At 50.5% G+C, this 13,607-nt stretch overlaps 1 protein-coding gene across 1 annotated transcript in view; it reads right to left on the bottom strand.

Annotated features, from left to right (window-relative positions):
- Positions 1-11,651, bottom strand: part of SYT13 (synaptotagmin 13) — a 36,866-nt gene extending 25,215 nt beyond the window's left edge. Inside the window, exon 1 of the mRNA XM_059709583.1 lies at positions 11,339-11,651. Within this exon, the coding sequence (XP_059565566.1) occupies positions 11,339-11,521 (183 nt within the window). The 5' untranslated portion in view covers positions 11,522-11,651. The remainder of the gene's footprint in view (positions 1-11,338) is intronic.
- Between the last annotated feature and the right edge of the window lie 1,956 nt (positions 11,652-13,607).

The raw sequence follows: 13,607 nt of genomic DNA, 5'->3' as shown, positions 1-13,607 counted from the left end.
GCAGGGCAGGGATGTTGTCTGCCTGATCACTGCGGTGTTCTCAGTGCTAACTCAGTGCCGTGCACATAGTAGGTGATCAAGAAATAAGTTTTGCATAAGTGAATATTCGAGAAGTGGGATGTTCGTGCTCCCCTTCCCACACTAACAGAAACCTTTCATTCTTCATGCCTGGCATACTTTTAATGGACTCTCTCTTTCCTACATAATGAACGTACAGTCGAGTCATTGTTTTGACAAAGAATAAATAAGAAAATGACTCACAGGTGCCTAAAATATACTCTGATTAGTAGTCCAGTGCCGAGTGTGCTGGGTGCTTCCAAAAGTGTAGTCATCAACATTACCTTAGAGAACCTTATTGTGCTCATCTCTGTTTTATTGATGAGAAACGGGCTCAGCAAGGTCAAGGTCACTTAGCTGGAAAGGGGTGGAGGCAAAATTCAAATTCAGGTTTGGGGTCTAAGTCTAACTTGCTTCCTCTTATATCTCAATAGCTTGATCATAAAATGAACATTTTTCCTTTAAGAGGTAATTTCCTCTTTTGAGTGGTCTCAAAAAACCAAGATTGTTATTGGATACCTAATTCCGGTAGGTATCCAAAATCAAATTCAAATCTACCATGCCGTGGTTACCAATGGGTTACCTCATCTCCTCTTCACTCCTGTCCTTTTTGGCTTAGTCTCTGTGTGCTTGGTTTTGAGGCTGCCCTGTAAAGGGCGAGGGTCATGTTGCTATTTAAAGGATCTGTTCCACTTGCATAGTAAGAGACGGGCTCATCAGATGACGAGATTGCAAGGAGCATGCCAAAAAGCCTTCCAATCCTGCTGGTATTTTCCTATGGAGTTTCGTCTCTTGATGTACCACCACTGCCTTTGCTGTATGTCTCTCTGAGAGCCTTGCCCTTTCTTCCATGTGAAGTGACTTGCTGGCAACGAGGCTGCATTAGAAGATTCTTGGGGTGCACTGTGAGAAAGGTGGAGGGGCTGACACACAGACTGAGCTTCGAGCTACCTGAACTTTTTCTACACGTGCAGCTCTTTCCACCAACGCTTCTAGTCGCCCCGACCAAATGGCTATTGCCAGCCTCCTTTCCTTTCCAAATGCCATCCTTTCTGCAACACGATTCTTCACTTTATTTGAAAAGCCATGTCTTCACAAAGCCTGCCTCAATTACCTACTTCTCCCTCATTATGCCATTCGTAGCAGCCAGTCCCAAACTGTGTGGTTTATAACGCTTTTCCAAGTCAAATGTGGCTGTTGGGGATTATCTGGCTGGCCTTGTGGCTAAAGAGGTTTTAAACTGTCCACAGGGTAGTCGAGCGATGGGAGATTCAAAAGGAAGGGAACCAATAGAAAGTGAGGCTGCCACACCCTGCAAGCTTGTCTTGATTCCTTGCTGCGCCACTGCAGGCAGGCGCAGAGATTCTTGAACCAGTTTGGTGCCTTCTCCTGCTTCCTGTCCTTGTGAATTTTATTCTGGCCGCAAGCTGAGGCAACAGCCCCAAGTATCCCTCCTCCCCATTCATCTATCCATCCATTCACTGGCCCCTGCGGTCATTCAACCTCTTTCTCTTGCTACCTGCCAAGCTCAGTTTTCCTGTGGAGAAAAAGTATGTCTTGGACTGAATAAGTGGAGGGCGAGGGAGTCAATGAACTGTGTCAAAATATTCCAGGGACTATGCCAGATGCACTAAAACTCAATTTCACAGAATTCCCATAGGACACCCTTCCCCTTCTTCTTATTCATATTCATATATACAACTACCCCTCATTATCTGACTCTCATCTGTTCATGGGACTATACTGGCCAGTGAATTTCAGACAGCAGCCACTTGTATTCTATTACTTTAAATGGGAAAAATCATAATGCATTCCGAGTCCGCCCCCAAGTCCCAATTAGCTTCCCAAAATATCACTGTATACCACTGTGATACCCTTAAGTACCATGGAAACATCTCCCAGGAATTTTTATAATATAAATCAATTAAAACACCCTTCACTTAATTAGCACTTAGGGAGCCCGTTAGTGGGAAGGTCTGAGTGTGTGCGCAGAGAACTGACACAGGTTCCAGGCTCCTTCCAGCATGATCTTGGCCTGATAATGTCAATCCTGGGGAAACGATATTGAAGGAATAGTCGATATCACCTCAGTTGCACCCAGGTTTGTAGAGCCCCTGGGTACCTGGGTGAGGCAGATGGGACCCATGAGGGGCTAAATCTTGGGGGCGGGGGGAAGGTGACAGTGATAACATGCAACATATTTAAAGGAGGGAGCAGCAGGTGTGAATTTGCTAGGAGAACAGGGAGCCAGGACGGCCACACATTCCACTCCTCCTCTGAGACTCATGAACAATGAGGCCTTTGCATGGATGTGCCCACGTGGACTCATTGTTATCGGCATTCAACACAGAGAGCAAATGTTCATTAAAAACTTGACAGATACCGATGATTACTTTAAAAATGAGAGTTTGAATTTTTTTAAATTAAAAGCTTAGAAAATATCATAATGAGATACCACTTCACACCCACTAGGATGGCTATAATAAAAAAAAATAACAACTGCTGGTAAGGATGTGAAGAAACTGGAACCCTCCTACACTCCTGGTGGGAATGGAACATGGGGCAGTCACGGTGGAAAGCAGTCTGGCAGTTCCTCACACCGTTAAACATAGGGCCCCAGCAAGTCCACTCCTAGGTATATACTTGAAAGAACTGAAAACAGATAAACAAACACGTGGGTAGGAACGTACACAGCAGCACTATCCACAATAACCAAAAGGTAGAATCAACCCATGTCCATCAACAAAAGGAGGTCTATCTATACAACGGGATATCATCCAGTGATAAAAAGGAAATACTAATACCTACTACCGCGTGGATGAACCTTGAAAACATTGTGCTAAGTGGAAAGAAGCCAGACATGAAGGGTTACATGTTTTATAATTCCAATGATGTGCAATGTCCAGAACAGGCAGATCCATACAGACAGAAAACAGACGGGTGGTTGCCGGGGCCTCGGGGAGGCGAGAGGAATGGAAGTGTCTTCTTCAGGGTGATGACAATGTCTTAGATCTAGATGGAGGTGGTGGCCGCACACAGTGTGACGTGCTAAATGCCACTGATTTGTATACTTTAAAATAGTTAATTGTATGCGCCATTTAGCTCAATTTTTTAAAAAGCTTTGAAAATAACAGTAACTTTAATCATCAGAACATAGGTCAGTGGCCCCCATAGGTGCGCATATTATGTGCTGTTGAGTGGTTCTGACTCCTGGCAACTCTAAGAATGAGAAATGGCCATACTGTCCTGTTCTCACAGCGCTGCTCAGCTTGTGTCTATGGCTTCTTTTATGGAGTCAATCTATCTCCTATTTGGACTTCCTCCTTTCCTGTTGCCTTCTATTTTTCCAACATTATTGTCTTTTCCTAAGATTCTGCCTTCTCATGATATGCCCGAAGTATTAATAACCCTCACATAGGCATTAATAAATGTTTGATGCATGAATGAGTGAACTTGTCCATGGTCTACAATGCCCACCTATTTAGCATCATCATACACCAGCTCCCCCTTGCTCTCTGCTCTTAAGGTGCACTAGCCTTTCCCTAGACCCTCTTAAGTGCTAGGTTTTATCCTACCATAGGGCCTTTGCACAGGCTCATTCCTCTCTCTGGAGTCCCTCACACTCCACCCCATTGACCTGGTTAACTCCTCCAGCTCCAGCTCTCAGCTTGGCCATCACTCTCTCCAGGAAGCCTTTCCCTGAGCTTGACTGGGAATTCCATCTCACACTCTCATAGCATCACACATTTTCATTTTTTCTGCTCTTCTTCTATTAACTCTTGCGCCCCCTCCCCCTTCCGCACTACACCATAAGTTTTATGAGGACTAAGAAAGGGTCACTGCGTCATTGAGAAGAGGGCAGTTCCACACCCCCAAGCACAGTTCCAAACATAATATATGCTCAATAAACATAACTGAGGGGAGAGGAAGGAATATAGCTACCCTTTTCATCTGTTTTCCTTTAGAAATCTATAAACATTATTTCTTATGGAATGGGTTATGGGAGCCCTTTGTCTGAATATGCATGTTGACTGTGACATACACATACAGAATCCCTTAGTTCTTAAAGCCTGTCTCTGTGAAGCTATTCTTCTCCATCCTCCAAGCAGGGTTTCCCAGAGTTTGTTAGCAAGAAATAAGCTCCAGAGGCAGTGAACACAGCTGCACTACCAGTAAGGTAGAAGTGGGAGATTGTCACTCAAATAGCGTGGACAGTACAGGGATCATCTCTGCTCACTGTGACTTTTCCTGCTGGTCCCAGACTCTGGATGGTCAGTTGCTCTTTATTTCCTTCTGGGTCTGCTGCTTCCCCACCCCTCTGGCCTCTCCCTTTCCTTCTGACGTTGCCTTAAGCCCCCTCTGATTTCTTCTTCAGGTGGTTTTTCCATTGTGGTCCAATGGCCTCTCTATTCCTTCCTGCACCACAGGTGCTTGATGGTAACCTGGACCAGTATCTGAACATCTGAATGTTTCTGAGGGTGCCGCAATGTTTTCTACTGGTGTTAACAAAGGGTGCTAGTGAAGCATCAGTCCCATGAAGACAGGGCCACACACCTGAGTTATCTGTACACTGTGCCAGAGGAGAAACTCGGAAGGGAAGATGTGAGAGGTCTGAGACCTGCCCCTGGAAAGGGATTAATGGACACAGGCGTAGGGGCTTCATCGTGTTTCCAAGAGCCTCGTGTTTCCAGAGGGTATGTGCTCATTTCCTTGAAATAATCTATGCTAATTTCTTGATGAAAAATTCATACTGTCTTCCATGTTGCTAAGCAACCAGCCCAAACATGTCTACTATATAAATGTCTCTGGAAGGCCCTGGGTTGCACCCAGTGCCTGAAGCCTGGTGGGCGTAAGAGGCAGCAAAGCAATCCAAAGCTTCCGGGAAAGGTTTCTGAAGTTCATGGGGATACAATTAATATGGCTAAAGTGCTTAGTACAGTGCCGGGCACATAAAACGAACTCAATAAATGTTAGCTATACTATCACTACTTTGTATTTCTCTATGGAAATGGGATCTATTTCTTGTTGTTTGTTTACATGAACAGAAGACTACTGGCCAGAAGACCAGCTGAGGAATGAATCCTTTCAAAGGGTAAGATTCCATGGAGGTGACACCTCACAGCAGCCCAGAGTCAAATCAGTTCCAGGAGTGGGGTTTGCAATTCATGGAGCCTCCTGTGATACCTGAGGGGCAGGGGAGGCCTCAGCAGAGCAGCCAACCAGAACCGGAGAAAGTTCTGCTTTGGGCTGAAGGTGGGATGCCCATTTCCATGGCCCCCGTACCTCCCAGGAACACGCTTCCTGGCAGTTGCTGGCTTCATTGTCTGTCTCCCCACTTATCAGAAAGAACATATGCCTGTCTTTTCATTGCTGTATCACAGTGCTTAGCATTAACCTTTAACGCTCATCAACTTTTAATGAATGAACTTATTATTAGCTAATGAAATGCAGCATCTGGGCTCTGGTCCATCCTCACACTGATGAGTAGGAGTTCAGACAAGTGGTCCGAATGTTGCTCCAATGGTCTAAGGAAGCAGATAATGGGCGGGAGGGTTGATGGGGCCACACTCATGGCCGTGAGGCCCCATCCCCAGGAGGAGCAGCAGAAAGCAGCCCGGGCCAGGGATGTAGTGTGCAACTAACCACAAAAAGGAGGGCCGTGTCTCCTGATTATGGCCCCAAAGTCCTCCTGGTAATAAAAATATTGGTTGATACTAAATTAATGTTCACAAACATTAGGTCACAATATGACAAAATTTAACAAATGCTATACTGAAGCGTAATTCCCTAGAGAGAAGTACAATCATAAATGTAGAGCTGTTCTTTCATGAAGTGAATACACTCCTGCGTAACCAGTTCCCAGGTCAAGAGGCTGAGCTTGTAAACAAAAGCCCAGAAGCACTCTCCCATCCCCAGCTATTACCAGCCCCCAACAACAGCACCGTAAAGAAATTGGCTTGATTTCAAGTCTTGTGGAAATGGAAACTTAAAAATATGCACTCCTTTGTGTTTTCCCTCTCTTATTTGGTGGGTGTCACAATATGATGATGATTTAAGTCAAATACATTGAAGAGTTATCATGTGCCTAGCTCACTAGACAGTGTCAGGGATACAAGAAAAATGAAAGATATGCTCCCCGATTTTGGAGAAAAAGACTCCACTATGCATAGTATATTGTTTAATACAAATTCAGCACTTATTTATATTATTTCACAAAAACCCGGAAGCAATCTATTAGTGTTTGCTACAATATGAATGCTTGTGTCCCCCTAAAATTCATATGCTGAAGAGGTGGGGCCTTTAGGAGGTAACTAAGTCATGAGGGTGGAGCCCTCAGAAATGGAATTATTGCCCTCATGAAAGCAGCTCAAGAGAGCTCCCTTGCCGCTTCTGCCATAGGAGATTATAGTGAGAAGTCCAGAAAGCAGGCTGTCACCCAACACTAAGTCTGCAAGAGCTTTGCTCTTGGACCTCCCAGCCTCCAGAACCGTGAGAAATCAATTGATGTTGTTTATAAGCCACCCAGTCTGTGGTCTTGTTTTAGCGGCCCAAACGGACTCACATAGTATTCCATCCAAAGCCACTCGGTCTTCCATACTCTGCAGGAAGGGGAGTAGGATTTCAGTTGGTAGTAAGTGGCAGTGGGGGATGGTGGAGGTTGATAGAAGAGGCCCGGGGAGCCTGCTAAGGGGCCAAGCAGCCTGAATACAACCTCTGACCACATGTTAGCTTCCATGTGACAGCACCAGGGTCAGCCTGGGGACCTCTGCCACACATTTCAGAAGGTTCACTAAGGGTACAAGGTAAGCACTGTGTCGGGAGAAACACCAGGTGCTGAAACGGAAGCTTTCTGAAAACAGGACCCCAACTCCGGCTAAGTGCTGGGTGTCCAGGCTGGTGAGCAGTGGGAAAAGGGCAGTTCTCCCCGCGCTCTTTAGTGACTGAGGTTAGCCAAAAAGAGGGCTTCCTCTGAAAGGACCCAGAAATGCGGTGAGTCCAGACAAGGGTGCAAAGGAAATTCAGGGAGAAGGAACCAATGCGTCTGGCTGCCTCTCACTGCCAGCTTCAGAAGCAGCAGCAAAGGGAAGATGATCACACACACACACACACACACACACACACACACACACACACGCCCTGTTCTGCCTCTCTGCTCTGTCTCCTTGCTCAAGCTGACCCATCACATCACTGCACAATAACCCAGCTTCCATCACATCCCTGCACAGTAACCCAGCCTCCATCACATCCCTGCACAATAACCCAGCCTCCATCACATCACTGCACAATAACCCAGCCTCCATCACATCACTGCACAATAACCCAGCCTCCATCACATCCCTGCACAGTAACCCAGCCTCCATCACATCCCTGCACAATAACCCAGCCTCCATCACATCACTGCACAATAACCCAGCCTCCATCACATCACTGCACAATAACCCAGCCTCCATCACATCCCTGCACAATAACCCAGCTTCCATCACTTCACTGCACAATAACCCAGCTTCCATCACATCACTGCACAGTAACCCAGCTTCCATCACATCACTGCACAATAACCAAGCTTCCATCACATCACTGCACAATAACCAAGCTTCCATCACATCACTGCACAATAACCCAGCTTCCATCACATCACTGCACAATAACCCAGCTTCCATCACATCACTGCACAGTAACCCAGCCTCCATCACATCACTGCACAATAACCCAGCTTCCATCACTTTACTGCACAATAACCAAGCTTTGGAAGCTGGGCTGACAATAGTGGGGGAGTTCCCAGGTGATCCTGCCAGATCCTGAGTGGGTGTCGTAGTGACACTGAATCCCTGTGTCTCCCAACAGACTGCCATGGTGAGGCTGAGGAATTGTCTGAGGAGGCAGAATAAAGGGTCCAGTACGTGTATTTCAGAAAAGCAAAGAACCACTGACGCTGGCTGGAGGCGTGAAAGGCGATGCAGACTGAGGGCTTCCATCGTCTCCCACCTCCTCAGCAGGATTCTGGGCCGTTTTTCGTCCGTGGGTTCCTTCAGCTGTCCGGAGGAGCCTAGGAACACGTCTTCCAAATGTTTGAAAAAGCTGAATATAAAAGATATGAGGCTACAGAGGGACATCTAATAACATCCATTTGTGAAACAGTTCAGTGTACGCCTCCTTATTCATTCAGTAAGTAATAGGATCGGGCAGGAGATTTAATAAGTGCCATGATTTAGAATGAGACATGCGCATAACGACATTGTGAAGTCGGCAACAGCCACAGTGTGCTCTGAAGCCGTCTGCGGTCTCCTCGGGGACGAAGTCACTGCTGCTGTTAATACTCCTGTGCTGTGCTGTTTATATTCCCACTCACAGGAAAGGCTAGCTTTCAGTTAAGGTTAGTGAAAATAACGATGTAAGGTTTTCCTCTCCGAGACCCTGAGGCCTTTAAATTCTATCGCAGACCCCTGGGGAGAGGGCGGGAAGGAAGGTGTATGGACCTGAGGTTAAGAACTCCTGGAAAACCTCAGATTTCTGTTCACCGTCACTACAAACCTCAGTTTCATCCAACCACTCGGGGCCAGAAATCAGATTCCTAGGCATGGCCTGCAAATCCAAGGAAATTTTCCAGCCAGCACAGCCAGTGACTACGCAGACATGGCAGTCACACCGTATCCTGCACACATCCCAGTCCTCAGTGACTATGGGAATCTAGAACCTTCTTCCCAGCCCCATGCCCTCTCCTCAAAGAACATCTCAAAGAGCCTTCCCCAACCCCTCCCCCCTTGTCAACATGTGCCATGTCCACCTCCCTGCTGTCACCTGCCACCCCAACACCATCTCCGTCATTTTCTTTGAAATGTCAACTGCGCTGTCTTTGTCTGTTTACGCTATCTGGGTCATGGCTGCATCAGCCTGAGCACAAGGGCAGGCCAACGAACACTGAACTCTCAGCTTCACCACATTCACACCCAAAGATGCAGCCCCAGCTTGCCCCGATCCTTGTCACGTGGGAGGGAACCAGGTGAGGGGATGTGGATGGATGGGTCTCACGTACCCACCACCGATTCATGTGCCTCTGCTGAGCTAGCACCGGGCAGCAAAGGTCTGCTGCCTGCATGCACGTGTGGAGAAATCACTCAGACACTATCCCACAGGGCTGGACACCGCGATGCATTTATTTGTCAACAATTAAAGAAACATGCAAGTCAGCAGATCTGAAAGATCGCGTCCAACTGTCACAAATGTTAGAAAAGAATGTGGACAGGACATATGCAATAGGGTAATGGGGGAGGGGTGCTTAATTACATGGGGCAGGAGATAAAGTCCTCCCTGAGAACGTAAAATTTAAACAGAAAGAGACTTAAGGATAACAAGGAGCCATTGGTGTGGAAAGCCAGAGGGAAACAGGAGGGGTTGGTGTCTTTAAGAGGGATCACAATTCCAGACTGCCCATGAAAGGAGGAGCTGGCATGAGTTTGGCTGGTGAGGTAGCTGCCAGATCAAGCTCAGGGAGTGGTGTGGAATGCTAACAGCGTAGACTCCAGAATCCGGCTCTAAAACTTCTCTAGCTGAGTGACCTTGGGGAAGTCACTTACCCTCTCTGAGCCTTAGCTTTCTCATCTTTAAACCGGGATCAACATATATGTCCTTCATGGAGTTGCTAAATGCCTTAAGTGTAGAGCGCATAGAACAGTGCCTAGTGCACAGTGAGTGCCCTGACGTGTTCCACACTCAGTGAGCAGTGGTGGGGGATTGACAGCTGGGAGAGGAACGCTCTGTTTGTTTTTAACAGATTATGGGCCATTGTGGGGGTCATCAATAAGATGGAAGAGTTGGAAGGGAGCCCAGGGCTCATTCACTACAACCCCTTCCCAGTGGTCCTCTCTGAGAAGGGGAGGGGTTGTGCCTGAGGAGCCACCACTGGGAAAGGCAGAAGAATGGCGGTCCCTTTAGGGCACTGGGCTGCAGAGAAGGTTGAGGGGCAGCAGGCCACGGCTTCTGGAGAAGGGCACATCCACCGCCGCCATGCTTCCCCAGCAGGGAGCCCGCTCCTCCCATTTCCAGACGCACACCACGCTGCCCAGCTGGCTGGTGTTCCTGCCAGTGTCAGTGTCACTTTTGTTGGAATGTCAGCGCCTCAAGGACAGCAGCCATTTCCTCCTACTCCCACTATACAGTGACTGACGCAGGCCCCTCGCAAGGCGACTCAGAGCGTTTGAATAATTGATGGAGAGGAACGTGGAATTGTAGCACGGTGGGGCCACTCCTGGACTCTAAGCTCCATAAGGAACCCAAGGGCTTTGGGAGTCCTTCAGTCATGCCCCTGCCCAGGCCAGCTCCTCAAACGCTCCAGCCAGACCCTCTCCTCTGATCCCCAGAGGACATTTTGCTCTCCCACCTTGGGATGCATCCCGGGTTCACAGGCTATGCGGGGAGCTCCTTCCAAACCGCTTCCCAGGGCCCCGTGCTGCACTGTTCGGTGGGGACACCCCTTATGTCCTGCCCAAAGGGCCTCCGGAGACAAGCCAGTGCAGAGGATAAAAGCCCTCCTGTCTCCAGGGACATCTTCAGATACATCTGGGCGGGGAGGTGGAGGGGGGCGGGGGAAGCCAGAGCAAGCCCCTCTGGCTGGGCTGGAGCTGAGGGCTGCTGGGTGAGGCCAGACTCCTCAGTCCTCTCCACGTTCCCTGCCTTTCCAGACCCCAGGCACTCCTGGCCCAGCTGACCCCTCTGCAGCTACCCCCGCCCCCCACCTGTGCAGCAGCCCCTCCCCTCTGGTTTGGGGTGATTTTCCTTCTCAGCTATGTGACTGCTCTCCCTACACCAGCCCATGATGCCTCCTTCCCCCACCTTCTCTTCCCTCTCACTGTCCCCTTCCTCCTCTCCCCAGCTCTGCAAGCTTCTCATTCTCCACCTTCCCCACGGCCCCTCCCATAGCCCCCTCCACACATTCCCCACCCCAGACTCCCTCTCCCCGCTCCTCCCGCCCCCACGCTCCCGTCCAAGTCCCCCACATTCCACTCCCAGCCCCAGTTCCTGTCCAACTCCCCTTTCCTTCCCATTCCCTCCCGCTTAGCCCTTGCTGTCCCCATTCCTCTCCCGTCCCCAAGTCTCTCATCGCCTAATGACCACCCCTGCCGACCCCCGCCCGGCTTGGGTCCCTCAGCCGGGTCCGCCGCCCCCTCCCTGCCCAGCTCTGCGGCGCAAAGCAGAGCCGCCGCGCCGACTCCCGCACCCCAGGTCCCACCGCTGCACCGGGACACCCCGCCTCTCCCCGGGAGGCCGAGGCGCCGCCGCTCACCTGTTGGGCGGGCTGGAGCACGCCGGGTCTCGCCTTCTCCGGGTCGGGGTCCCGGTCCCGCTGCAGCAGCCCCTTCTTGGGGTGCATGTGCCGGCACAGGCAGGTGACCCCGCACAGAGCGAGGATGCTGGTGGCCGTGCCCAGCGTGGCGCCCAGCGCGATCACGGGCACCGACAGCACCATGGTGCCCGCTCTGGGCGCGGGCTCAGTCCGCCGCCGCGCCCCTCTCCGGGCCGCCCCGCCGCCTCCCGCCGCCAGGCAGCTCGGGCTCGGGCGTCGGCAGCTCTCCCGCCACCGGAGGGGCGGAGGGGCGGGGAGGGCGGGCGGCTGCGAGGACGTCAGAGGAGGGGCCAGCCCAGCCCGCCGCGGCGCCGCCCTCAGTACCGCGCTGACGCGAGCACCCTTCCCGCCAACACGTGACTGGACCCCCGACCCCCACAGCCAGAGCCTTCAGTGGCAGGAACCCTAGGATGCCTCAGGCCTTCCCTGGCGCTTTGTGTGCGAAGACATTGTGCCGAGAAGGCGCAGTCACACTGCTGCGGGGGAGAACCGCGCCCCTGGCTCCTCCAGGGTAGGTACCGCTGACCCCCTGGCCACCCCTCTGGTGAGGAGGCTAGCACCCTGGTTCCTCCAGGAGCCTTTCGGGCACCTGCACACCGAGCTGGAGGGTCCCGTCTCAGGAACTTGAATTTGTCAGGCGTTTGCTACCTGGGAGAGCGGCAAGCTCCGGGTGGAGGGCATCGGTGCTGGGGAAGATGATTGGGCTGATTCTATAAACACCTGCATCTCCTTTAGCACCGAACCGTAATTCACCTTTGTTATGTGAGCAGCAGGTCTTCTCAGGTCCACTTGCTGATGAGGAGGCTGAGGCCGTGGCCCAGAGGGGTTGTGGGGCAGCTAGAAAAACCCTGCCCTCCCGAACTGCACTCGGGTTTGCGGGTTCAAGTCCACCCCTTACACTTAGAGGAAGGACTTGTCTCAGAAGGACAAGGCTATCAGGTGCAGCAGCCAGGAGTCCACACTTGAGCGGAGGGGGAGATAAGAGAGGGATGCTCCCCAGGGAGAGGAGAGCTCCAGGCATGAGGAGGGTTGTCTTAGATCCCAGGACAGTGATGGGCAGTGTTCTTCATTATGCGGGGTCGCTGATTCAGCAAGTCTTTGCAGCCAGTGGCTGTGCTCTGGGCATGCTGGGCACACGTGTGAGAGGGCAATGCCACCCACAATAGGGCTTTCAATTTCCCACGAAGTTGATGACGCCCCAAACTGATAGCTCCAGCCAGACCTGTCCGGCTGAGCGGCAGCAGTGACCACCACCTGGTGCCTCTTCGTGCACCAGGGACCTACCACTGCCAGGGTTAGGGGTGCAGACCCCCCCAACACACACAGTTGAAAATCCTCATGTAGCATTTGACTCCCCCAAAACTTGACTCCCTAATAGCTTACTATTGACTGGAAGCCTTACCATTCACATAAACAATCAACACGTATTTTTTATGTTACATGTACTACGTACTACATTCTTACAATAAAGTAAGCTAGAAAAAGATAAAATGTTATTAAGAAAATCATAAGGAAGGGAAAATACATTTACTGAAAAACATACTCATGTCTGTGGACCCACACAGTTCAGCAGTTCAAACTCATGGTGTTCAAGGGGCCACTGTATTTTGTTTCTTCTCATGATTTTGTGGGTTGACTGGGCTCAGCTGGGCGGTTTTCCTGCTGCACATGGTGTCTTCTTGGACTGCAGTCCGCTGGGCTGGAATGTCCAAGATGGCAGACCACATGGGGAGCAGTGGTGCTGACTGCCGTGGAGCACAAGTGGGCCGTCCTTCGTTGCACTTTGATTCTCCCCCACTTGGCTGGAGCTTCTAACAGTGTGTCAGCCAGGTTCCAAGCGGAAGCAGGAGCTGCCAGTTCTCTTGAGGCTGGTGTTCAGAAGTTCTAGAACGTGGTTTCTTTGGTCAAAGCAGTAGTCTCCCTCTAATCCTTTCCGTCCTGAACATCTAAAAAGGATGTTTCTGAAATGCAAAGCTGACGCTGTCACTCACGCGCATATAAGCCGCCAGAGATTCTCCAGAGATAAACTCAAGAGCCTCCAGTTAGGTCCAAAGCCCTTTGTGGCGTGGTCCCTGCCAACCCCTTCTGACTTCCCTCTGCACATTTCCCAGCATGCCCTTGAGCCCTAGCCACTCCCAGGGAGTGGGGTTTCATTCAGTGAGTTAGTGTCTTTAGAGCCACCCCTGGGTGCATACAGCAGGCACCCAGT

The sequence above is a fragment of the Myotis daubentonii genome, chromosome 9, assembly GCF_963259705.1.
Source record: "Myotis daubentonii chromosome 9, mMyoDau2.1, whole genome shotgun sequence".
Taxonomy (NCBI): Eukaryota; Metazoa; Chordata; class Mammalia; order Chiroptera; family Vespertilionidae; genus Myotis; species Myotis daubentonii.
The sequence above is the reverse complement of the archived record's forward strand: the minus strand, read 5'-3'. Positions and strand labels throughout refer to the sequence as shown.